We start from the raw sequence: 24,658 nt of genomic DNA on the forward strand, positions 1-24,658 counted from the left end.
TCCTGACTTCAACATCTCTTATCCACTAAAGCACACACTATTGTTTACATATGGAAGACTGACTATGCAACCAGTCTAGTAAGCAAGCAAGCAGGGTCCTAGATATTAAAAAAGACCATTCCAGTAAACCATCAAGCCACAGATCAACAAGCTTAATCACAAAAGGTTCTCGAGGGAACAAAGTTGAAGTAATATCCATTGAGTCGTTGTGGAACTATCTGTACTTGTGGTTGATTTGCCAGGTAAGCTGGTTTTTCCTCAGTTTCCTCACCTGTTAAACAAGAGGCAGAATGACGTTATCTCTAAAACATTTCTTGCTTTGAAATACTATTACTCTAAATAAGAGTTCGAAGAAACTCACAAAATACATCCTTGTTAACTCTCAGTAAGCCCAAACAATATGCCAGGACATCACAAAACCAGAAAATTAACAGGACCCCTTGTAGGTCAGTCTCTTTGTGCAAAGTAGGGGGAGGGGGGGACTAAAGAGCCTCCCAAAAAGTATTAAAAATAGCAACATGTAGTGACGAAAAACCTTGTTCCACATTAGGTAGCCACATACAAGAAACACCGTTGGAGATCTACTATGTGCTAGGCACGGTTTAAGTTATTATTGTTCAAGTTTGAAATTACTGTTAACTTGCCAGTAATTTCTTAAACCTAAACTGGTGAATCTCGCCTTGGGTGCACATAAAAGTAAAGCCACGGCCAAGGACGGGGACAGTCTACAAATAAACCAAAAATAAAATACAAGTGACATCATTAATGGAAAAAAGCCAACACATTGCACAAAGATCAGACAAAACGGAGAAACATGTTTGGTTAATACTGGGCTTTCGAGCATTTCATGTGCCTGCGAGGACCGTCCATCCATCCACACCACACTTCTTCACCATGCTGTTGTAAACCAATGACAAGTCCAGCTTCAGCGCGGACAGGGCGCAGGGTGCAGACCCTGTGCATATCCCAGAATCCCGGACCCACTGCCACTCCACTCTGGGAAGGAAGGCGGCGTTCTCCCTTGGGTGACTGTAAGATAAAGCAGCTTCTTCGATCTCTTCGTCCAATAAGAAAGAAACAAATAAATAGGAAAGGTGTGAGAAGGAAGGGAAGCTCCTTTCTTTTCTGTTTAAATTTCCCGCACCCCTTTACCTCCCCGCCTTCTCAAACGGTCTTTACTTTGCAGAGACCCGGACCACTCAATACCCTGCTCTCCCGGGGAGGGTATTTGGAAAGTAGGCGGGACAGGCCGGATGAATAATTCGGTGTCCGACTTTTCCTGCCTTTGGCGCAGTCCCTCCCCCGCTTCGTTACTCGAGTGCACACGCGGCCAGGCTCTCGGCGCTCGATTGCTTCAGCCTATCACCCTGGGATGCCGCCTGCCGCCGCCGCCGCCACCGCCACCGCCACCGCCACCGCCGCGGCTGCCGGGCTTGTGGGATCCGCCGCGGAGCCGGAGCCAGAGCTGCAGCCGGAGCTGTGGCCTGAGAGTTAGGGGGCGGGCTGGCTCATTCCAGAAGTAGGGGCCGAGAACAGGCGGGCTAGAACCCAGAGCCACCGCCCCCCTGTCCCTCCTCAGGCTGAGGGAACTGGCACTCGGAGCTTCTGAGGCGGCGGCGGCGGGAGCCGGTCAGAGGGGGCGGCCCCTGGCGGCGACGCCCCCAAGCCCAGCCCTGCCCGGCCCCGCTCCATCCCCAGCTAGAGCTTGGTCTGACCGCGAGAGACGCCAGCTGGGCTGAAGAAGGCGGCTCCGAGGAGGTGGGAGGGCGAGCCTCCCCTCCCGGGTTCTTCTGCGTCCTCTCCCGGGAGGGACCCACACACACCTGAGCCCGGATCCACCCTTGTTCGGGGCCACGCTGGATCCTCCTCCCGGCCTGGGTCCCGCTCGCCGGCTGCAGGTGGGCTGCAGCGCCCGAGCCTTGGGCAGTGGGCGACCGGGAAGGAGGTGAGAGGTGTCCGCTTCGGCTGCAGCTCGGGTCCCTGCCCTCGCGGCGCGCTCTCCTCCTCCTCCCCTTCCCACAAGCAGGACGCGGAGCCGCGCGCCCGCCGGCCCCGAAGCCGCCGCCTGGTTCCCCCACCTCCCCCCCGCCCCGCCCCGGGGCACCATGGAGCTCTCTCCGTCGTCCGGAGGAGCCGCGGAGGCGCTGTCCTGGCCGGAGATGTTCCCGGCGTTGGAGTCCGACTCGCCGCTGCCCCCGGAGGAACTGGACGCGGTTGTCCCAGTCAGTGGAGCCGTGGCCGGTGGCATGTTGGATCGGATCCTTCTGGAGTCCGTGTGCCAGCAACAGAGCTGGGTCCGGGTGTACGGTAAGGATCATAGGCCGTCTTACAGGCTGGTGTTTCCTATTTTTGCTTGGGCTGAAATTATTCCCTAAGTCTCAGGCTCATTCCCAGTCATCATCCGTGCTAGGTCAGTTTCCCACATCCCTTTTGTTCTGGGGGTGCATTTCTGACAAGTTTCTTCAGACTGTCACTTGGGCAGGGATGTGACTCAGTATGGTCTTTGGACCTCTTCAGACATCTGCAGTAAGTTTAATGCGGGAGCTGGGCTATCTCAAGACGTAATGCTTAGGCGATTACTCTAGGGGAACTGCCAGGCAATCAGTCTTCAAGAAGGCATGATGGAAAACTCCTTGAAACCAAGTGAATGGGTTTTCGTCTCTTTTTCTTGTTGAATGAGGCAAGTCTGGAAACCAAGATATTATGAAAAAGCAGAGGGTAAGCTAATGAATGAAAAAAAATCCAAACTATGTATTTGATGGGAGCAGACTAATCTATAACCTCTGCCTGAACCTCACTCTCTCTAAAAGCAACCACTTATTCCAACGGGTGTGGATTGTTTCAGATTACACTATTGTTTCTGAATCTCGTTGTAAAGTGACTGGGTTGCCACTCAGCAGGTTAAAAGTGATGAACACACTAAAACTTTCCCTTTCTGCATTCCTGGTAACCACCTCTTTAATTAAAACTGAATGATGAGATTCTATTAGTGTGAGCCTTGTGGCAGCACTAAAACCATGCTGGTTTTGAAAACTCATTGCTTAAGGATTTATAGCCTGGCATTCAGGACTGAGCTGTGGCTTTCCGAAATATTGAAACGGTAAGATGTTTATCGCCTAGCTCACGTGACTACAAAAGACATTAGTAATGTGGCTGAGTATAAGATGGCAAATTTGAAGCACCTGGGATCAAACACAATGTTAAGATGTTATCCTTCAGTCGTGTGCATCTAAGCCTTTAGTGATCAAGTACTTTATGTTTTTTTCTTTCATCTTTCTGAACAGGGTATATGCTTACTGTTCAAGAGTGACCAAGACTTAGAAGGTTTCTTTCTGTATAGTTCAGTTGATTTCAAGACTTCATGTCCATCACTGTTAGAAAGATCATAGAACTAGGAGTCCAGAGATCTAAGTTCTTGCCTCAGTTCTACCACTAAATGGCTGTGTGATTTGCGGCAGATCGAGTCACATTTTTGGCTTGTGATTCCTCATCTGTAAAGTGAGCGGATTGGATTAAGTCATCACTAGTGGCCCTTTTAATCATAAAAATCGAGCAATTCTTCTTATAACCAGTTCTTAAGGATTTATTTCTGTACCACTCTATTTTGCTGGCTGTTTCTTGATGTTACGCTACTTACCGGAAGACTTAAAGCAAAGGAGTGGAAGACGATGCAAGGTCACCCAGTTTGTTCTCAGCAAATTATATTACAAACTTTGGTGCCCGATTTTCGGTCTGCCTGCTAATCCCACTTAGCTGGTCATTTATAACAAAGGTTGATGAGAATCTGAAAGTGCATATGAATTAGAGTATATTGTAGTTACAATGTTTTCCCATTCTATCATCTTCCTCTCCTTACACACTTGTTTGGCATACTGTTTTTTTGTGTGATGTTAGAAATAGGGCCATGCTACTCTAAGAATACGTTTATATGATAATTCGGTATTTCAAGTATCCAAAACTATCTGGGTTCTCTGGACCTAGTGTTAACTGTCATTCTTCGTTTGTAAGGACATAAACGTCTATAAACGTATGTTGTTTTGTAGTCCATTCCTAGGGGTTGTTTTGTGAAATATATATTGTATATTGTGTGTGTGTGTGTGTGTGTGTGAGAGAGAGAGAGAGAGCAAGTTTACATTATGTTTTTTTCTTTCGTCCTTCTGAACAGGATATATGTTTGTTATTCAAGAGTGACCACGACTTAGAAGTTTTCTTTCTGCATAGTTAGTTGATTTCAAGACTTCATATCAGACATCACACACACACATACATACCATGCCTTGCATTTCTGTGACCTAATGCAGGCCTTCCACTGCATTGTAACTTTTTTTGTTTTCTCAATTAAACAGAAGTTGTTTTTATTTATTGTTTAGTATTGCTACTTTCCTTCCTTTGAGGCAGCACATCCTGGATACTACTTTGTTGTCTTTAGTTTGATGTAAATATTTCAGAACTATTGGATGACTCTTGGTTATGTCCTTAGCTAGTTTTAAGTTGCCTATTGTATGAACAGGGGGTATGTTTGAAAACGTTGAAGTAAAAACTTTGAAATAAAAATAATAGAATGTGGAAAAACAATTTGGAGAATACACTAGTTTTGTTTTTCTTGTTTCTTGTCTGTGTGTTCAAAACCTTCATTGTCTTGGATCATCTAGGTTCTCACAATTTAAAGAGACTTTGATGAGTGTAGTCTAACATGTTTTAGGGAAATCTACAAATTGGGAACCTAGTCTAGACGATACAACTAGAAACCTAGAGTATATAACTGGGGATGGAGAACCTGATTTCATTCTGGCTTTGCCACAGATTGGTTGTCTAACTCTGGGCAAGTAGTTTTAACTCATAGTTTAGGTTTCAGCATAAAAGTGGAATCTGGAGTAATTGGTATCTGTGGTCCCTTTTAGTTTTAAAGTTGTCTGATTCTGTGGCTTGGCCCATTATTTTACCTACAGGTTGGCCTATAATCTTTATCCTGGCTCTTGGGGCCAGGCATTAACCAAGCCCTTAACTTATGTCTTTAAATCATGATTGTCAGGGAATTCTGGGGAGCAGTTTTATCAAAAGGTCAGTGAACTGAGTTTTCAAAGAAGATATATTGAAGGCAGATGTTTATTTATTTGGAATGTTTTCACAAGATAGGAAGTGAGTGTGGGGATGTTGCTTAGGTCTAGCTCATCCAGTTTTGAGTCCTAACCTACATAGCCATGTGGGTTCTAAAGATAGGGTAATAATTAGGAGCTTTATTAAGTGCAGTTTACATCTCCTGCAATATACTTCTGTTTCAAATCATGATAGGAACACATAACAACAGAAGTAATCCCCCCAAAGAACATCTTAACAGGAACCTTTAGAAACAATATTTTATTAGTTTGCCTCACAAAATTTGAGGACTAGGGACTATTTTGAGTTTGTTGTTGATACGTTTGGCTCCTTGGTTGATAATACATATATATTGTGTACATATGTATATATTGTCATAATACATATACTCAGGGTTTTGTGTATTGCCATGATTTGGAAAACTTTTCTGGAATATGTTCAGAGCTTTATAATAGGTGGATCTATATTTAGAACACAAACTAATGCACATTTTTGAGATGTGGCTGAGAGAAAAATATTTATGCTGTCTGTCCTAATCTTCATTTTCTTTTAGTTGTAAACTGTTTCATTTGTTGTATTCCAGTATTATAAATTGTGCCCATGCCTTGTCAAGACTATAAAATTTTTGACATCAGGGAGTCTTGTTTATCTTTGTATTCCTATCTTGCCACCCCCTTCATTGTCAACTTGTCTGCCAGATTGGTACCTTGCTCATAGTAAGTCAATGTCTGTTGAATGTTGATCCGTTTGTCCTTTGACCATCCAGATCTCAACCTGACTGATTGTATGGGTGGTAGAGTAGCTTAAACAAAGGCATGCCACAAACAGCTAAATATGGATACAGAATCCAAGAGCATCAAATGCAGAACATTTTTCAGATATTTATAGCCTCAAAGCAAAGTCAATTGGCTGAAAAAGCTCAGCAGCATAGCGAAAGGAAACGGGAGTGGCGAAGCCAGCCTCACTGTCTGTGCTTTCTGGTAAACAATGAGAACATTAAAATTAAATACTTTACCATGAATGGGTGGGGAGTGTAGGACACTCTGGGAGAAATTTAAGATCCCAATCTCTAGGACTCCCAGCGGTGGAGCTCTGCACTCATCAGTGTGACAGGTCTGCAAGTATGTGTTCAGATATGCTCTTGGAGAGTTACAGGGGATATATAATCAGCACAAGAAAGGGATCAACAAGAAATCTTGTACTTTTAAATTTTAATATTATCAGAAGGAATTAGGTAAAATATTCTGTTAAGAAAATGAATAGCATCAACATTATTACCATTAAGCGTTTATACAGCTCATTGTTTATTGATAACAACATAGGGACCTGCTGGAAAATTTCAAAGGGCTAGTACTATTTAAGCAAACAGAAGAAAAAGGGAATTAGTCATACTTCATTAAGTACCTTTTAATTCCAGAAATGTGGTAGTGGGAATTTGGTAAGAATTAATAAAAGTTCATATTCATGAAGTGAATATGAGCTGATGAGACAGAAGTCTTATCTGGTTGTATTATATGATACTGCTTATGCCTCACCCATTAAGACACAGGATGAGATTTTTAAAAGTTACATTTCTGGAGGGTATGTCTCCAAATTTATTTAAAATGTTGCAACTAGTATTGCTAGAAGAAAATCAGTGAATGTGTATAAAATACATCCCCAAACATGTTCATGTACTTAACTGTTTTAATTTCTTCAGGTACTGTTAATTGAATCTTTACACCTGAGTAGTCATATTTTAGAAATGTTTGGAATCTTAAGCTTGAGTTCAATACTTAGGATGTGGCATAGGCTTGTTGATGTTATTAGTTTCCAGTGATTTCCAAATACCTTAAAACACATTAAGAGTAGACAGTTTTTCATTGAAATCAGAAAGAACTTCTAAGAATGCCTAGGCATGTACTGTTTAAGTGACTTTAAATAGCTCCCTTTTTTCTTCTTTTGAGAGAAAATTTGTATGTCTTATTTAAATTCTGTGCTCTATTAATGTAGATGATAGTTTCATTTATAACATCTTAGTATTGTTCTACCCTCTATCATGTTGGTTTATTGCTGTTTGATTTTCAAACAGTGAAAATATTTTTGAGGAATAGAATTATACATCCACAGTCTCTTTTCCACAACCATTTGGACTAGACAGTTATGTTAACATTCCTGCAGTTAAACAAATGAATAGGCCGGGCGTGGTGGCTCATGCCTATAATCCCAGCACTTTGGGAGGCCGAGGCAGGTGGATGGCTTGAGATTAGGAGTTCAAGACCAGCCTGGCCAACATGGTGAAACTCCATTTCTACTAAGGTACAAAGAAATTAGCCAGGCGTGGTGGCATGCACCTGTAATCCCAGCTACTTGGGAGGCTGAGGCAGGAGAATCGCTTGAACCCAGGAGGCGGAGATTGCAGTGAGCTGTGATTGCGCCATTGCGCTCCAGCCTGGGTGACTGTCTCAAAAAAAAAAAAAAAAAAAAAATTCATACCAAGCGGTATAAAGACTATAAATAGCCTTATGTCAGTGCAGGTCAGACTTTACTGCCAGAAAAGTTTCATAAAATCTTTTGCTTTTCAGAGCTTTTTTGATTTAGGAATTGCAGATATGGAATTGAGGATCCATACACATCTTCGGACATAAATAATACAAAGTTCTAGAACACCCCTCTTTGAGAATAGTTTGTGTGGATATCCTTTATCTTTTTCAGGTAATAACATTTACTGAACACATTTTTAAAAATGGGCTGGGCGCAGTGGCTCATGCCCATAATTCCAACACTTTAGGAGGCCAAGGTGGGCGGATCACCTGAGATCAGGAGTTTGAGACCAGCCTGGTCAACATGGTGAAACTTTGTCTCTACTAAAAATACAAAAAACAAAAAACCGAAAAATTAGCAGGGTGTGGTGGCACGTGCCTGTAATCCCAGCTACTCAGGAGGCTGAGGCAGGAGAATGGCATGAACCTGGGAGGTGGAGCTTGCAGTGAGCTGAGATTGTGCTACTGCACTCCAGCCTGGGCAACAGAGCGAGACTCAGTCTCAAAAAAAAAAAAAAAAAAAAAGGTATGTACAGTTGTGTCCTACTATATTGAATGAAATTTCTGTGGTTTGCTAAGAAAAAGACGAGATTCACATGACATGGTAGGCTTTACTAAGATTACTAAGGAAATGGTGGCAAGGTAGTGGTTTCTGATCCTTTGTTTCATTAGAAGGAAGGATGAGGTAAGTTGAAATAGAGGGTTTATGTAATTGTTCTTTGCAGTTGCTTTCTTCAGTAGCACAAAGAGATTTGATCACCTTTTAAGTAGGTGAACCACAAAAAAGCATTCAACTAATGACAGTTAATTCAGAAAAACTTCAGCTGTCTGCTCCCTTGTCCCTCCCTATTGGAAAAACTTTTAACTAACTAGAGAGTTGTTTGGTCTTGTTAACCAGGAGGAGGAGTTTGAAGTGTGCTAAGGGCACTACTAAAATTGCTTCACCCTGTCTTGGCAGAGGGATGATTGCTGTCTGATGTTTGTAAAAACTCCTTTCTTCCCAAAGGCTGTCAAGTACTTCTAAGGCTAGTATGTAGAAAACCCTGCAAATTTTGTGTAGTTGATTTTATAGTGAGAGTGCAGCCCATCAAGAAGTAATGTGGTACACAAACAGAAGGAAAAAGAGAAGTCTTGAGGCCCAGTGCAGTGGTGTTAGTGAGTATACAGTAAACAAAAGAAATAAAAATTGAACCCTTGAAGGCATAACAACATTTCATTTGCTACTAGACTATGATACGGAAGTTACCAGTTTCCTAATCTCTACAGCTGGGTTCAGATATGAGACATCTGAATTTTACCTTCCCTTACTGGGTATTAGTAACATCAATTAATTGTCTTTGTTGGCTTTGCTTATAAGGGTTCAATTTAGATCCTGATTTTATTTTTACCCCTCCATAAATTATCTTCAACATTGCTCAAGTTCCGTTCACATTGTGTCACTTGTAGCAGACTTTCTAAAAGTACTCCTTACTTCCATCCCTGAGTCTAAGGGATTGGTAATACTTATAGATACTAATTGAGAGAGTGAAAAATTTAGTGAGGGGAAAATATTCAACGTAGAAAAGAAAACAAAATTCAGTAGAATAGTCTGAAAAGTTAAAATGAAACCTTAAAGTCAATAGGTTTTGATATTTTTCAAAGCAATCCTTTAGGTTTTCTCTTTAAAGAAACTGGCTTAGGAAGTTTAGCTCATTCCCAAAATTGGAGACAGACTCTACAGTTTGTCAGGATTGGAACTCTTAACTTCAGATTCCTCAGCCTCCTGATTTAGCTTCTAGATCTTACTGCTTTCCCTTAGGGAGATGGCCTCTCAAAGCTGAAGGTCAGGAAAACTCGACAGTGAGAAATACCAGATTGTTAGTTTCACAGCCTTTTAAGGGAAATGCTGGAAATACCATTACCTAGGTAACAGAAAACAAAAATGGACAAAACATCCATAAAGTAGGAGGATGAGAATAATTTCATAATAATCCTTAAGAGATAGACCAGAGGACAGATGAGATTTTTTTTTCATATTTTTCCTAAGCTCATTATCCATACTTTTTTTGGTGCTGTGATTGGAAGTGATGTCTGAAGAAAATTTGAATTTCATGTATGATGCTTAGAACCCTGAATAATGCCTAATAACTTTGTACCTTCCACTTGAATTTCTAACCTCTGATTCTGTCATTAAAAATTAATACCCTTTTTCTGATTATGAATATAATTTGTGCTTAACATAAAGAATTAGAATTTTAGGAAAAGCCAAAATTAAAATCATTTATAATTCCACCTCTTAGAGATAACTATTTTTTTTTTTTTAAATATTGTGTTTTAGAGACGGGGTCTCATTCTGTTGCCCAGTGTAGTGCAGTGGGCCAGTCACAGCTCATGCCTGGGTTGGAGTGCAGTGGCGCAGTCCTAGCTTACGTAATCGCCATTGCCTGGGCTCAGGGGATCCTTCCACCTCAGCCTCCCGAATAGCTGGGACTACATGAGTGTGCTACCATACCTGGCTGAGATAATTATTCTTTTAATATTTTGTTGTGTTTTATTCCAGTCTTTTTTGTGTACAGATTTTTTTGTATTAATACATATTTGGTATCATACTGCATATATTTTACATTCTACTTTTTTCTCTTAAGTGTATTTTCTCATGTTATTGAAAACATTAACAAATTTTTTCAAATATATTTTATTAATTTATTTAAAAAAATAGGTAATATATTCCTTTGTTCCAAAATTCAGAGTATAAAAAGATATTCCATGCGATCTCTCTTACCTTTCCTCCTTGCCTCTACAACTTGCCATCTGGCAGGCATTGTCCCTCTTCCCAATCAATAAATACTTGAAATTGTTATGTATCTTTCCATATCTATTCCATGTGCATAGAAGCAAATATAGAGATAGATAGTTATGTAAAAATCCTGCCATAAGTGGGGTCCAAGAAATCTAGTTTACAAAAAATTCAGGATTGTATTTCTGTAAGGTTAGTGAAATGACCAGAACAAACCTGCAGATGAAGTTGGCCATGAGTTCTGGGGGTCTGGAGCCAGTAGATTGCTTTATATCTGAAGTGATATCATAGGTTTTACTGTATATATGCATTTTTCTCTATTTTTACACATATGATAACCCATTAGAATTAATTTTTATCTGCACTTTGAGATTCCTTCTTCCTTCCTCCTCTGCCCGTCATTTATTAATGTATCTCAGATATATTTTCCTTTCATTTTATAAAGAGGTCACTCATTCTTTTTATGGCTGCATAATGCCTGAATTAACCATAACTCATTTAGTTATTCCCCAAGTTTTGCTAGTACACGTGATTCTGCCATGAATAATCTTGAGTATAAGCCATTTTGCTTGTGTATGAGTATATCGGTAAGAAAAATTCATAGAATTGCTAGGTCAAAGGTATGTACGTGTATTTGTAATTTTGAAAGATATTGCCAAATTGCCCTACCTATCTGTACTTTGCCCACAACATATGAAAGTGCCTGTCTCCCTACACACAGTGAATTATCACAAAATTTTGAATCAAACAATTGACAGGTAAAAATTGTATCTTAATTTTTTTATATCTCTTACATTAAGCGTGATTGAACATCTTTTCATTTTTAAGAGCCATTTAAATATAACCTTTTCTGTGAACTGTACATACCTTTTCCCCATTTTTATTGGGTTCTTGGATCTTTTTCTTAGTGATTTGTAGGAACTATTAGTATATTAAGCAAAGCATACTAAGGTTCTCTTAGTATTTAAGTAAAGAACCTTTTATCTGCAACAGTTGTCAGTATTTTCATTTTTCTTATGGTATTCCCCCCACCCTTATGAAGAAATCATTCTTATACAATTGAATGTATCAGGTTTTTCTTTTATGGCTTTTTGGTTTTATGTCATAGTTAGAATGGCCTTTCCTGGGAGTTCTCTGGACCTTTATTTTATAATCTCAGAATAGGAAAGCCCATTCTTTTTTTCCCCCCCCATATACCCTAAGTACCTAAATACCTTTGGGGGACAAAAAAAAAAGAATGAGTTTTCCTATTCTGAGATTATAAAATAATTCTCTCTTGGTTTATCTAGTATTTCTTTGGTTTTATTTTTTACATTCAAATCTTTGATCCAGTCTGGTATTAAATATGAGATATGGATCCAATTTCATTTTTTAAAAGATGGCTTTCCAGTTGTCCTACCATCATTTGTTGAAGAATCCAACTTTTTCCTACTGATTTAAGAAGACTTCTTTATTCTATACAAGATTGGCATTTATATTTTGGTTTATTTCAAGATTTTCTATTCTCTTCTATTGGTCTGTTTATATTCATGTGCCAGTATCACACAGCTTTATTACTGAGACTTTATAATATGAAAATATAATTTTTAATGACTAATTTAACATTTAACCATTATTCTATTTTAGATGTTAACATTTTTCAAAAATTTTAACACTTTACTGATTTGTCCTTGTGCACAAATCTTTGAACCAAACTTCTGAATGTTTTCTTATGCTGAATTCCTAGAAGAATATGAAATGTTTTTAAAGGCCTGAGACTTAGTGCCAAATTGGTGAAGCCTTCCTGGAAAGTAATTCCTGCCTCTAGTATGTGAAATATAGCTCATAATTTTAAGTTCTACTGCTGTGTTGCTACCTTCAATGTATTAAAGGTATTAAAATCTTTTTACATAAATTTTATATAATACCTTAAACGTTACTTAGCACATATTAAATGCCTTGAGTCCTTATGCCTTTAAGACTGCCCTTCAAAAACGTAGTTGTTGTTCAAATGGTACTCCTTTTGATTAATGGCATATTTCCAAGTGAATGAGGGAAGGGCGGGAGTATAGACTCAAAGCAATTGGTCTGCTAAAGGTCAAATCCATGACCATGGACTTATTTGTAGTATGTCAGACCCTCCAACTGAAATAACTTGATGCAGACATATGTTTTAGGTATTCCAAGAAGCACACAGTTGGTCACTTATCTCAGCTAGGAGGAGTTGACATTCATGAAAGTTCTTTTGAACATGGTTTGAATATGGTTTCACTTAGTTTTACCTGGATGAGTGATTGAGTTGTATGTCTTATATCATACTGTGTAAACAAGCCAGTTTTATAGCATGGGATTAATTTAGGTATGTTCTGAGGAAAGTTTATCATAATGTTAAACAAAGCCAAATCCAAGTAATGGCAACAAGAACTAATATTAATGACTAAAGTAATTTAAAATCTTTTCTTCAGAGAAAACAATGGCGGGAATAGGAATTTGACTATGGAAAAAAGTCATATTTTATATAGACCATTAACCAAGTTAACCAAATTTTCTTTTACCAGTTAGCTGTTTAGCGTGTAATACATAAGCATAAGCTTGTCTTGCTAGGCCAGAAAGGAGCAAACTTAGAAAAAGAACAAACTATTTAACTTTTAACAATGACTTAGAGTGGTTTGAAAGTGAAATGAAAAAATAATTCCTTATCCAGTTAATACTCTGGAGGTTTGTAGAAAAATTTGTTTAATTCAGGCGGGATAGAATATGCAAATATCTTGCTCCATTAATAAGTACTAAATAATGAAGACATATGAAGGATATGATATAATGGGAAAATATGGCAGTATTTTCGTCAGTTTTTGAAGTGTATGAAATTACTAGACACATTCTCTTTTTGTTTTTTGGGATTTTTTTTTCTTTTTTTTGAGACAGAGTCTTGTTCAGTCACTATGCTGGAGTGCTGTGACACTATCTTGGCTCACTGTAGCCTGGACCTCCCAGGCTCAAGGGATCCTCCTACCTTCTACTAAGTAGCTGGTACTTCAGGTGTGCACCACCGTACCCAGCTAGTTTTTTGTTTACTTTTTTTAGAGACGGGGTCTCACTATGTTGCCCAGGCTGGTTCCAAACTCCTGAGCTCAAGCAATCCTCCTGCCCCAGCCTTCCAAAGTGCTGTGATTATAGGCATGAGCTGCTATACTTGGCCACTTTTTCTTTTTGAACTCAGTAAAAATCAATTGTAGTTTTAAAGCATTTTACTAATTTAGTACATGGAAACATGAAATCGCTGTAGATGACATTATTGTTAGGAGTTAATCTATAACTCTGTTGATCTGAGGGATACTCTGACAAGGTGAAGATAATTATTATTTTGTTTTTTCAGTTCTTGTAATGAACATTTTTTACTGTCATATTTTATGTAATAATTTTCCAGAAAGGATAGCCTTTACACTATCTCCAGGGTAGTGACTGACAGCATTAAAAATCTCTTTGCCTGGCTATAATCTATATTTGCATGTTCCAGTTTGTGCTGAAGTATAGCATATCCACAATTACAGATTTCCATCCATGGTTCCCTTAGGCTTGACTGTGTACAACTTTATGTGTATTTGTAAATTTCAAGAATGCCCTTGAGTGAGGAAACCCAAGGCCTTTCTATTGCATGTTCCTATTTTGAAATGGCTGCTTTTTGTCCAAGTGGTTGGTGATTACTCTGTATCAATGTATGGACCTTGAATAAGATGGTCAGTACAGTAGCTACCAACTAACAAAAGATATGTTGTAATGTCTAAAACAACGACTTTACTTTTAATGTTGTCTGGTTTCACAAAGACTTCATAGTAATTTTCCTTTTTATAGAAGATAAAATTTATATTCCTGTTTTTGAATCTAGCTTGATAACATGGTTAAGAAAGAACAATATCATATGGTGATTCCTACTGAAATAGAAAGATACCCCAGATATAGTCAGATTTCTTCCTGTTTTGTTCAGGTCAGAAAGTCTTCAGTCATTCTTTTGCAAGTTCAGCCAAAATAAGCTTAAGAGAACATTTTCAGTTATTTGCATTTTAGGTTGTAGTTTTGGTCTATACTGAGATTGTCATGCCAGAGTGTCACCTTGAGAGAGGCTTGACTTTGAAATATCTATTAGCTGATCATCTTTCTTTTCCTGTAGCTTAACTAGCGTAATAAATTTCCCCATATGTATCCGGTAATATTATTCTGTTTACCTGTGAGCATATTGTATGAAATTATATGCTTTTAGAGTTGCTTTTTCCCTACAATCTTGAAAAACCTTGCATTTTTTTCTCCCAACAAACTTATTAAACATGACAAGTCATTTCTCCATTTTATCAGGGAAATAATTGTGAAAAAGTTAGTGACTCCTAACGATTCTTGGTGAAGTGAGATGATTACTCTTTGGCTCCCAATCCAGTAGTTTTCTCTATTATTGAAGTTCACATTTACTGTTTTAAATTTAACATATTTGTGTTAAAATGTATTACAGGTATTTTTGTGCTTTTCTAAGTTGTCTTAGAATTTAACAGTATGTCTTATCGCATCTTCTCTGCCTCTTTGAGACCCATGTGGATAACAACAGATGTTGAGTTCTTTGGTGAACTGCAGGAATAAAAGTGAGGATGCTAGATAGAGTAACCAATAAATTATTTTGTGTTTTTTTTTTATTATGGTAAATATAGCAAACTTTCATTTTAACCCTCATAAGTGTACAATTTAATGACATTAAATACATTCACAGTGTTGTGTAACCATCACCACTACCTATACTCCAAATGTTTTCATCGTCTTCAAACTTCCCATTAAACAGTGACTCTCCCTTTCCCCTCCTCTTAGCAGCTGGTAACCTCTATTCTTTCTGTCTCCATGAATTTGCCTATTCTTGGTACCTCATATAGGTGAAATCATACATTTATCCTCCTATGTCTGACTTATTCACTAAGCTTAATGGCCTCAAGGTCCATTCTTGTAATATGTATAAAAATTTCATTTTTTATGGATAAATAAATATTCCTTTGTATGCGTAAACTACATTTTTTCTCCATTCATCTGTTGATGGACATTTGGGTTGTTTCCACATTTTGTCTGTTTTGAATAATGCTGCTGTGAGCTTTGGTATACAAATATCTGTTTGAGTCTGTGCTTTCCATTCTTGTATACCTAGGGGTGGAAATGCTGGGCATATGGTTGTTCTATGTTTAGCCTTTTGAGAAACTGCCAAACTGTTTTGGTACAGCAGCTGTATGTACCTTTTTACATCCTTACCAGCAATGCACAAGGGTTCCAATTACTCCACTTCCTTGCCAACATTTATTATTCATTTTTGGTTTAACCATCCTAGTAGGTGTGAAGTGATATTCTATTGTGGTTTTTATTTGTATTTACATAATGATTAATGATATTGAGCATCTTTTTATTGCTTATTGGCCATTTGTATATCTTCTTTGGAGACATGTCTGTTCAAGTCCTTTTTTTTGCATGAATTCTCAGTAGATATATTGGTAATTTTTAGATTGTCACTGATGGTGTTAATTCTACATATTAATCTTAACTTTCATAACTGTGACAGTCATGAGCATGATGATAATGATTATAATGAGAAAACTTGTTAAGTGTTTACTGTGAACCTGGCACAGTTCTAAGTGCTTTATGCCTGTTAACTTATTTAATCTTTATAACTACACTATCAGGTAAATATTGTTGTTTTTATCATTTTATAGATGAGGAATTGGAGGCATAAAGAAGTAGAGGAACTTGTCCAACATCATACAGAAAGCAAGTGGCTGATGTGGGATTCGAATGTAGACAGTTCCTCTCAAATCTGTGCTCTTAATCACGATATAATTTGACTTCTCACAAATAAAGAATGCAAGTAGTTATTATAAAAAGTATTCAGTATGATGTTTGTTAATTTGTATCCCAATCCTGTAGTTTACTTATGAGTTTTATATTAGCACCATGACTGTAAAATAATGACATTTGTGATGTTTGATACGCTTTGGATGTCATGATTTTACAGAATGTCTTCATCGAGTTGTATAAGTTTTATTAACTGTAGATAATATGAGGAAGCTCTATGTGGGTGAGCCATTTGAATAGTTCTTTATTTTAAAAAGGTTAAACAAAGTCTGTTAGCTCTCTAAAATTCATGTATTTTTAGCAGTAATATAAAATATGAACTTTTTTTTTCTATAAAACCATGCCTTTCTAGGCCTATTACTTATGTTTGATCAAGCCAGTGAGACTACTGATAGTTAAGAAACCACACAATCTTAAGAACTACAAGTTGTATTCATCTGGGACATAGCTTTATTTACTCCAGGATTTATTCAGGTGGCTCTCTACTTTAATATTAGTAATTCTAGGAAAGAGAATTCACTTTCACAGAAGCAGGTCAGCCAAAACGTTGTTCAGAGCTTGGCCTTACGGGAGATATTTTAGGACATTGATAGAATTCACAGGTTTTTTGTTTTGTTTTGTTTTTTCCTAGATGAGGATCTTGCTGTGTTGCCCAGGCTGGTCTTAAACTCCTGAAGTCAAGCAATTCTCTTGCCTTAGTCTCCCAGGGAGCTGGGATTATAGGTGCATGCTTGTCTACTCACCTTCACATGTTCTTTTCTAAAAGCTCAGGAACACTGTGGGCTCTTAGTAAGCCTAGTTCTCTTTCTCTAAGTTCCTCTTGAGCCTGACTATACTTATGGTACATATGCTTTATAATTCATAATTTATATCCCAGTGTTTGGATTTCAAGGACTCAGAAACTTAAAACATGATTCATACACACAAAACTGTGAATCAGTTTTGAAATTTAACTCAATTTCTTTTTTTTTTTTTTTTGAGACGGAGTCTTGCTCTGTCGCCCAGACTGGAGTGCAGTGGCCAGATCTCAACTCACTGCAAGCTCCGCCTCCTGGGTTTATGCCATTCTCCTGCCTCAGCCTCCCGAGTAGCTGGGACTACAGGCGCCCACCACCTCGCCCGGCTAGTTTTTTTGTATTTTTTAGTAGAGACGGGGTTTCACCGCGTTAGCCAGGATGGTCTCGATCTCCTGACCTCGTGATCCGCCCCTCTCGGCCTTCCAAAGTGCTGGGATTACAGGCTTGAGCCACCACGCCCGGCCTTAACTCAATTTCTTACAAATAGGTTGCAGTTCTTAAAAATCTGCGGTTCTGTTTTGGCCAATGTAGCAACAGGAAGTGAGTTACAGTATTTCATTCTAGTCAATTCATATATCTTTTTAGAAACCAGATTTTGGTGTGGCCTGGTTAGCTCACGTCTATAATCCTAATATTTTGGGAGGCTAAGGCTGGAGAATCTCTTGAGGCCAGGAGTTGGAGACCAGCCTGGGCAACATAGTGAAACCCTGTCTCTACAAAAAATAAATTAGCCAGGTGTCGTGGCCTGCACTTGTAGTCCTAGCTACTTGGGAGGCTGAAGCGGGAGGATTGCTTGAGCCCAGAAGTTCAAGTCTACAGTGAACTGTGATCATGCTACTGCACTTCAGCCTGAGCTACAGAGTGAGATACCATCTCTAAAACAAACAAACAAAAAAACAGATTCAGTAGGATACTTGAAACAACAAACTACACATCTTTAAAGTGTAATTTGATGTATTTGAAATAAGTAACCATGAAACCATTACCACAATCAAGAAAATGAACACTTATTTTGTCTAAAAAGTTTATTTGCATCCCTTTGTAATTCCCCCCTTTCCCCAGCCTAACACTAGACAGCTACTAATCTTTCTATCTGTACAGATTAGTTTGGATTTTGAAGAATTTTATGTACATTCATCCTTCAGTATTTACCAGGGGATTGGTTCCAGGGTCCCAACAGGTACCAAAATCCTCAGATGCTCAAGTTCCATGTATAAAATGGCATACTATTTGCATATAGTTTAGGCTTATCCTTCCATATACTTTAAACCATTCCTAGATTACATAAAATACCTAATACAATGTACATTCTATGTGAATAGTTTTTATACTCTCTTTCTCTCTCTCTCTCTATGTATATATATTTGTGTGTGTGTGTATGTGTATATATATATATCTTTTTTTGAGACAGTCTCGCTCTGTCACCCAGGGGAGTACAGTGGTATGATCCTGGCTCACTGCAACCTCCACCTTCCAGGTTCATGCTATTCTTATGCCTCAGCCTCCTGAGTAGCTGGGATTAAAGCACACACTACCATGCCTGGCTAATTTTTTGTAGAGATGGGGTTTCATCATGTTGCCCAGGCTGGCCTCGAACTCCCGAGCTCAGGTAATCCGTCTGCCTCAGCCTCCCAAATTTGGGATTTGCTGGGATTACAGGATTGAGCCACTATACCTGGCCATATTGTATTGTTTTTTAAAATTTGTATCTACATTTTTTATAGTTGTATTTTTTTCTTTTTACGGAGTATTTTTGATTTGCAGTTGGTTCAATCCATGGATGTGGAATTTATGGAAGGTCAACTGTAGGTGGAATTGTATGATATATACTAATTTTTTGTTTGGCTTCCTTCAGCATATTTTGAGAGTCATTCATATTGTTGCATGTATCAATAGTTAATTCTTTTGTATTGCTGATAGTATCCCATTGATATTCTACAATTATTTGCCAGTTCACCTTTTGGTGAACATTTGGGTTGTTTTTAGTTTTTGACTATGACAGATAAAGTTGTTGTGAACATTTGTGTGCTAGTCTTTGCATACACCACCACACCTGGCTAATTGTTTTGTATTTTTTTGTAGAGGCAGGGTTTTGCCATATTGCCCAGGCTGATCTCAAACTCCTGGGCTCAAGTGATCGTCCTGCCTCGGCCTCCCAAAGTACTGGGATTACATGCATGAGCCGTTACACCTGGCCTTGTTTAATATTTTCAGAAACTGCTGAATTGTTTTCCTAAGTGGTTGTACCATTTTCCCATGTACCATTTTCCCACTAGCAGGTTCCATGATGGTTCCAGGTATGGCAGGTTCCATGATCACATTTTCCTACCAACAGTGTATGTAGGTTCCATTTCTATGTTTTCCTTCCAGCAGTGTATGTAAGTTCCATTTCCACATCCTCATCAATACTTAATTTTAGCCATTTCAAGAGGTGTGCAGTGATAACCATTGTGGTTTCAATTTGCATTTCCCTAATGACTAATACTGTTGAGCATCTTTTCATATGCTTATTGGATATTCATATATCTTTAGTAAAATGTTCAATCTTTTGTCTATTTTCTTTTATTTTCTTTTATTTTAAGATGGAGTCTTGCTCTGTCGCCCAGGCTGGAGTGCGATGGCATGATTTCAGCTCACTGCAACCTCTGCCTCCCGGGTTCAAGCGATTCTCCCACCTCAGCCTCCCAAGTAGCTGGGATTACAGGCACCTGCCATCATGCTTAGCTAATTTTTGTATTGTAGAGACAGTTTCACCATGTTGGCCAGGCTGGTCTTGAACTCCTGACCTCAGGTGATCTGCCTGCCTCCACCTCCCAAAGTGCTGGAATTACAGGTGTGAGCTACCGCGCCTGGCCTCTTTTGTCTATTTTAAAATTGGTTTTGTCTTATCTATTATATGAATTCCTCATATATTTTGGATATGTCATTTGTCAGATATGTGATCTGTAATTATTTTTTTCCTCATTCTGTGGCTGGTCTTATTCTCTTAAAAGTACCTTTCTAAGAATTTTAATTCTTAATTTTGATGAGGTTGATTTATCCCTATTTTCTTTTGCTTTCCTGGATTGTACTTTTGCTATTTTATTTAGGAAATTGTTGGTGGCTGGGCACAGTGGCTCATGCCTGTAATCCCAGCACTTTGGGAGGCCGAGGCAGGTGGATCACAAGGTCAGGAGTTCGAGACCAGCCTGACCAACATGGTGAAACCCCGTCTCTCCTGAAAATACAAAAGTTAGCCGGGCGTGGTGGTGTGCACTTGTAATCCCAACTACTTAGGAGGCTGAGGCAGGAGAATTGCTTGAACCCAGAAGGTGGAGGTTGCAGTGAGCCAAAATCGTGCTATTGCACTCCAGCCTGGGTGACAGAGCGAGACTCCATCTCAGAAAAAAAAGAAAAGGAAAAGAAATCATGGTCTAGCCCAATTTCACAAAGATTTCCTTCTAGTTGTTTCTTTAAAAGTTTTATAATTTTTGTCCTGTGATCCATTTTGATTATATTTTTGTGTATGGTACAGAATAAGAATTGAAATTCTTATTTTAAATGGATATCTAATTGTTGTAGCACCATTTGTTGAAAAGTCCTTTCAGCACTCAGGTGCCTTTGTATCTTTGTTGAGAATGAAATATATGTGTGGGTTTATATCTGGACTATTCTGTTCCATTGGTCTGTTGCCTATCTTGATTTACAAAAATACTGTTTTGATTACTATAGATTAATAATAAATTGAGGTGAGATATACAATCCTGACTTTTTTTTTCAAAGTTACTTTGACTACTCTAGGTCATTTGCATACCCATAGGTCTTGTTCTGTCACCCAGGCTGAAGCTCAGTGGTGTGATCATTACTGTAGCTTTGAATTCCTGGGCTCAAGCAATCTTCCCACCTCAGATTCCTGAGTAGCTAGGACTGCAGGCGTGCACCACCATACCAGGCTGATTTTGTGTGTGTGTATGTGCATGCGCGTGCCCACGAGTGTGTGTGTGTGTGTTTAGAGGTAGAGTCTTGCTGTATTGCCCAGGCTGGTCTGAAACTCCTGGCCTCAAGTGAACCCCCAACCTTGGCCTCCAAACATGCTGGAATTATAGCTGTGAGCCACCACACCTGGCCAGAAATTTTAGAATCACTTTGTCACTTTTATAGAAAAAGAGCCTGCAAGATTTTGATTGGGATTGTGTTAAATCTATAGGTCAATTTTGGGGAGACTTACTATCTTAACAATATTAAGTCTTTCAGTCTGGGAGCACAATACATTTCTCCATGTGGTTTGTCTTTGATTTCTTACTACAAAGATTTCAGTATATAGATCTGGTATATCTTTTGTTGGATTTACCCTTAAGTATTCCATAATTTTTGATAATATTATAAATGTATGGTTGAAAATTTTGAATTTCCAATTATTTGTTGCCAGTATATAGGCATACAATAATTTTTTACATTTTTATCTTGTACCTTGCTAAACTCATTTATTATTTCTAGTATTTTTTTGTGTGTGTGTGGATTCCATTGACTTTTCTAAATGGAGGGTCATGTTGTCTGCAAATAAAGATAGATTACTTCTTTTAGCCATCAGGATGCCTTTTATTTCTTGCTTGATTACGTTGGCTAGAACTTCCAGTATAATGTTTAATAGAAGTGGTGAGAGTAGGCATCCTTGCCATCAACCTGATGGTAGGTAAAAAGCAGTCAGTTTTTTGCCATTTAAGTATGATGTTAGCCTTAGGTTTTTTTTTTTGTTGTTTGTTAAAAAATACAGATCTCCTTTATTAGTTTAAAGATGTTCCCTCCTATTTTTAGTTTCTGAGAGCTTTTTTCAATTTTAAATTAGGAGTGGATGTTGGATTTTTGTCAAATGCATTCCCTCTATCTATAGAGAAGACCATATGGTTTTTCTTTTTTGTTCATTAATATTGTGAATAACCTTGATTTTTGAGTTTTAAAACAATTTACAATCCTGGCATAAACCTTACTTGGTCTTGATGTATTATTATTCTTTTTATGTGTTGATTTGATTTGCTAAAATTATGTTAAGATTTTTGTACCTATATTCATGAAGAATATTGGTTTTTAGTTTTCTTCTTGTCTTTGGTTTCAGAATATGCTGACTTCATAGTATACATTATAAAATACTACTTTTTTTCCACTTTCTGGAAGAGTTTGTGTAGAATTAGTATTATTTTTTCCTTATATATTTGGTACAGTTTATCAGAGAAGCCATCTAGAGCCGGACTTTTCTTTGTTGGAGGGTAATTCACTTCAAATCCAATTTCCTTAATAGATATAGGGCTATTTAGGTTATTTGTTTCTTCTTGAGTGTTCTTTTATTGTCTGTGTCTTTGAAGGAATATGTCCATTTTGTCTAAATTGTCAAATGTATTAACGTAAAATTGTTTGTAATATTTCCTTATGTTTAGAATCCTTAATGATGTTACCTCTTTCATTCCTGATATTGTTAGTTTATGTTTTCCCTGTTTTGTCCCCAATCAGTCTGGTTTATCAATTTTATTTATTTATGTGGGAGATCTAATTTAGTGTGGGAGAGTAGGGAAGACCTTCTTGAGGAAGTGACATTTGTACTAAGACCAAAAGGGTGAATAGGAGTTAACTAGGTAGTGGGACTTAATAGTGGGTAAGTATTCCAGATGAAGGGGATAACACCTGCAAAGGTTCTGGTGTTAACCAGCATGGCGGCTCTGAGGAACTCTGAATAAAGCCTGGAGCACAGATAATGAGATGGTACCTGGTATAATATAAGGCTAGAGAAATACAGCTGTGCCAAAGATTTGGGTCTGGAAGGTGATGCCTAGTGTCTGTTTTCAAAAAGACCGCTCTCGTGGTGGTGTAGAAAATAGATTCCTGTGGAGCAGGGAGATCAGCCAGAAGGCTGCTTTGTAGACTGGGTAAAACATGGTGATAATTTGTGCTAGGGAGATGGTAGAGAAAAGAGAAGTGGAGAGAATTTGAAAAATATTTTGAAGGTTAATATTAATAAGACTCTGTGAGGAATGGATATGGGGGCAGGCAGATATGGGGAGAGATAGAGAGATGTGTGAAGGGTAACTTTTGATTTAATGGTGAATGAAAACTAGAGGGATGTTGGTACTATTTACTGAGAGTTTTTTCCCTAAACTGGAAACATTTTTCTTCCAGGGGGAATATGCATTTTATTTATGGATGTTTTAAAATCCTATTCATCCGTTAGTACCCAGCACAAATAAAACTTCTTCCCTGGAGTCTTTCTTGAGATCTCTTTGCTTGCTTTTCCCTCATGGCTAGAAAAAACCTTTCCCTTTTCTGAATTTCTATTAAACTTCGTTTACATTTCTATTATGGAGCTTTTTTATTGTCTAACTTGTTGTATTCTTATTTGTATATATGTTTCATTTTCTTGTAGTAGAAACTACTCATTGAAAGGGAGCTTTATTCATTTTAATAGTTCACAACTAAAAGTAATGGTTTCTTTAATGAACACATGCTATAGCCTTATGGAGATGGGTAGTCTATGAAAGAGTATACCTAGTTCAGTATATCAGAACAGTTATGCACACTGAGGTATCTACAAACAAGAAGAATCACTAGAGTAGTATAGTAGTAGGAAAATTTCTTATGATTCCATTATTTAGATCATTAACCATTATTAAACATTACTTTTTTTTTTTTTAAAGGGGAACTACTTCAGTTAAATACAAATCTTTGCTCGAAGTTTCGTAATAAAGTAGATTGTTAATTTTTTAAATCTTTTTACATTTTTATTTATTTTTATTTATTTATTTTTTTGAGACAGAGTCTCGCTCTGTTGCTCAGGCTGGAGTGCAGTGGTGTGATCTTGGCTCTTTGCAAGCTCCACCTCCCGGGTTCACGCCATTCTCCAACCTCAACCTCGTGAGTAGCTGGGATTAAAGGCGCCCGCTGCCACGCCTGGCTAATTTTTTTGTATTTTTGGTAGAGATGGGGTTTCACCGTGTTAGCCAGGATGGTCTTGATCTCCTGACCTCGTGATCCACCCCCTTGGCCTCCCAAAGTGCTGTGGTTAGAGATTACAGGTGTGCGCCACTGTGTCTGGCCTAGATAGCTAATTTTTATAATTTTTATCAGTCTGAAAGTGAAGAGCCAAACATAGACTTAAATAATGCCTAACACTTTTATAGGGCTTAATAACTACTTAAAACATTCATACATAATATATCTCATTCTGTTTTCATAACAGACCTGTTAGATGGGTAAGAAAGGTATTGTTGCTCTCAATTTACAGATTTATGCCATATATTGAAGAACACTTATTAAGATGTTGGAATGAGGCTATTTTGTGTTTACAAAAATCAAAATATTCCCTTATAGTTTCTCTAATAGAGTTAACTGGAAGCATTTGAGTAATAAAGTGATTGATAGTGTTGTAAATAGTAATTTTTTTTATGATTTAACCTGAGTAGCTTTTGGGGCTAGCATCTCAATCAGGTTCAATTTCTGAGATGAACTTAACTCTAACCATTCTGTTTAAGCATTTTATGATGTTTTAATATTTTAGTTTAAAACAGACTTTAAATTTGTCTTTGAAGTAACTAGTAAAGATGCATTTTCAAATAGGTTTACTTATGTTTAAAATGTACTTTGAAGGAAAT

The 24,658-nt window shown here is 38.0% G+C and overlaps 1 protein-coding gene across 2 annotated transcripts in view; it reads left to right on the plus strand.

Annotated features, from left to right (window-relative positions):
• Positions 1-1,344: 1,344 nt before the first annotated feature.
• RASAL2 (RAS protein activator like 2) overlaps positions 1,345-24,658 on the plus strand; it is a 373,660-nt gene continuing 350,346 nt past the window's right edge. For both annotated transcript variants that reach the window (XM_023231271.1, XM_023231270.1), the window contains exon 1: positions 1,345-2,307. In XM_023231271.1, coding sequence (XP_023087039.1) covers positions 2,106-2,307 — 202 coding nt within the window. In that variant the 5' untranslated portion in view covers positions 1,345-2,105. The remainder of the gene's footprint in view (positions 2,308-24,658) is intronic.

Source organism: Piliocolobus tephrosceles, chromosome 1 (assembly GCF_002776525.5).
Source record: "Piliocolobus tephrosceles isolate RC106 chromosome 1, ASM277652v3, whole genome shotgun sequence".
NCBI classification, from domain to species: domain Eukaryota; kingdom Metazoa; phylum Chordata; class Mammalia; order Primates; family Cercopithecidae; genus Piliocolobus; species Piliocolobus tephrosceles.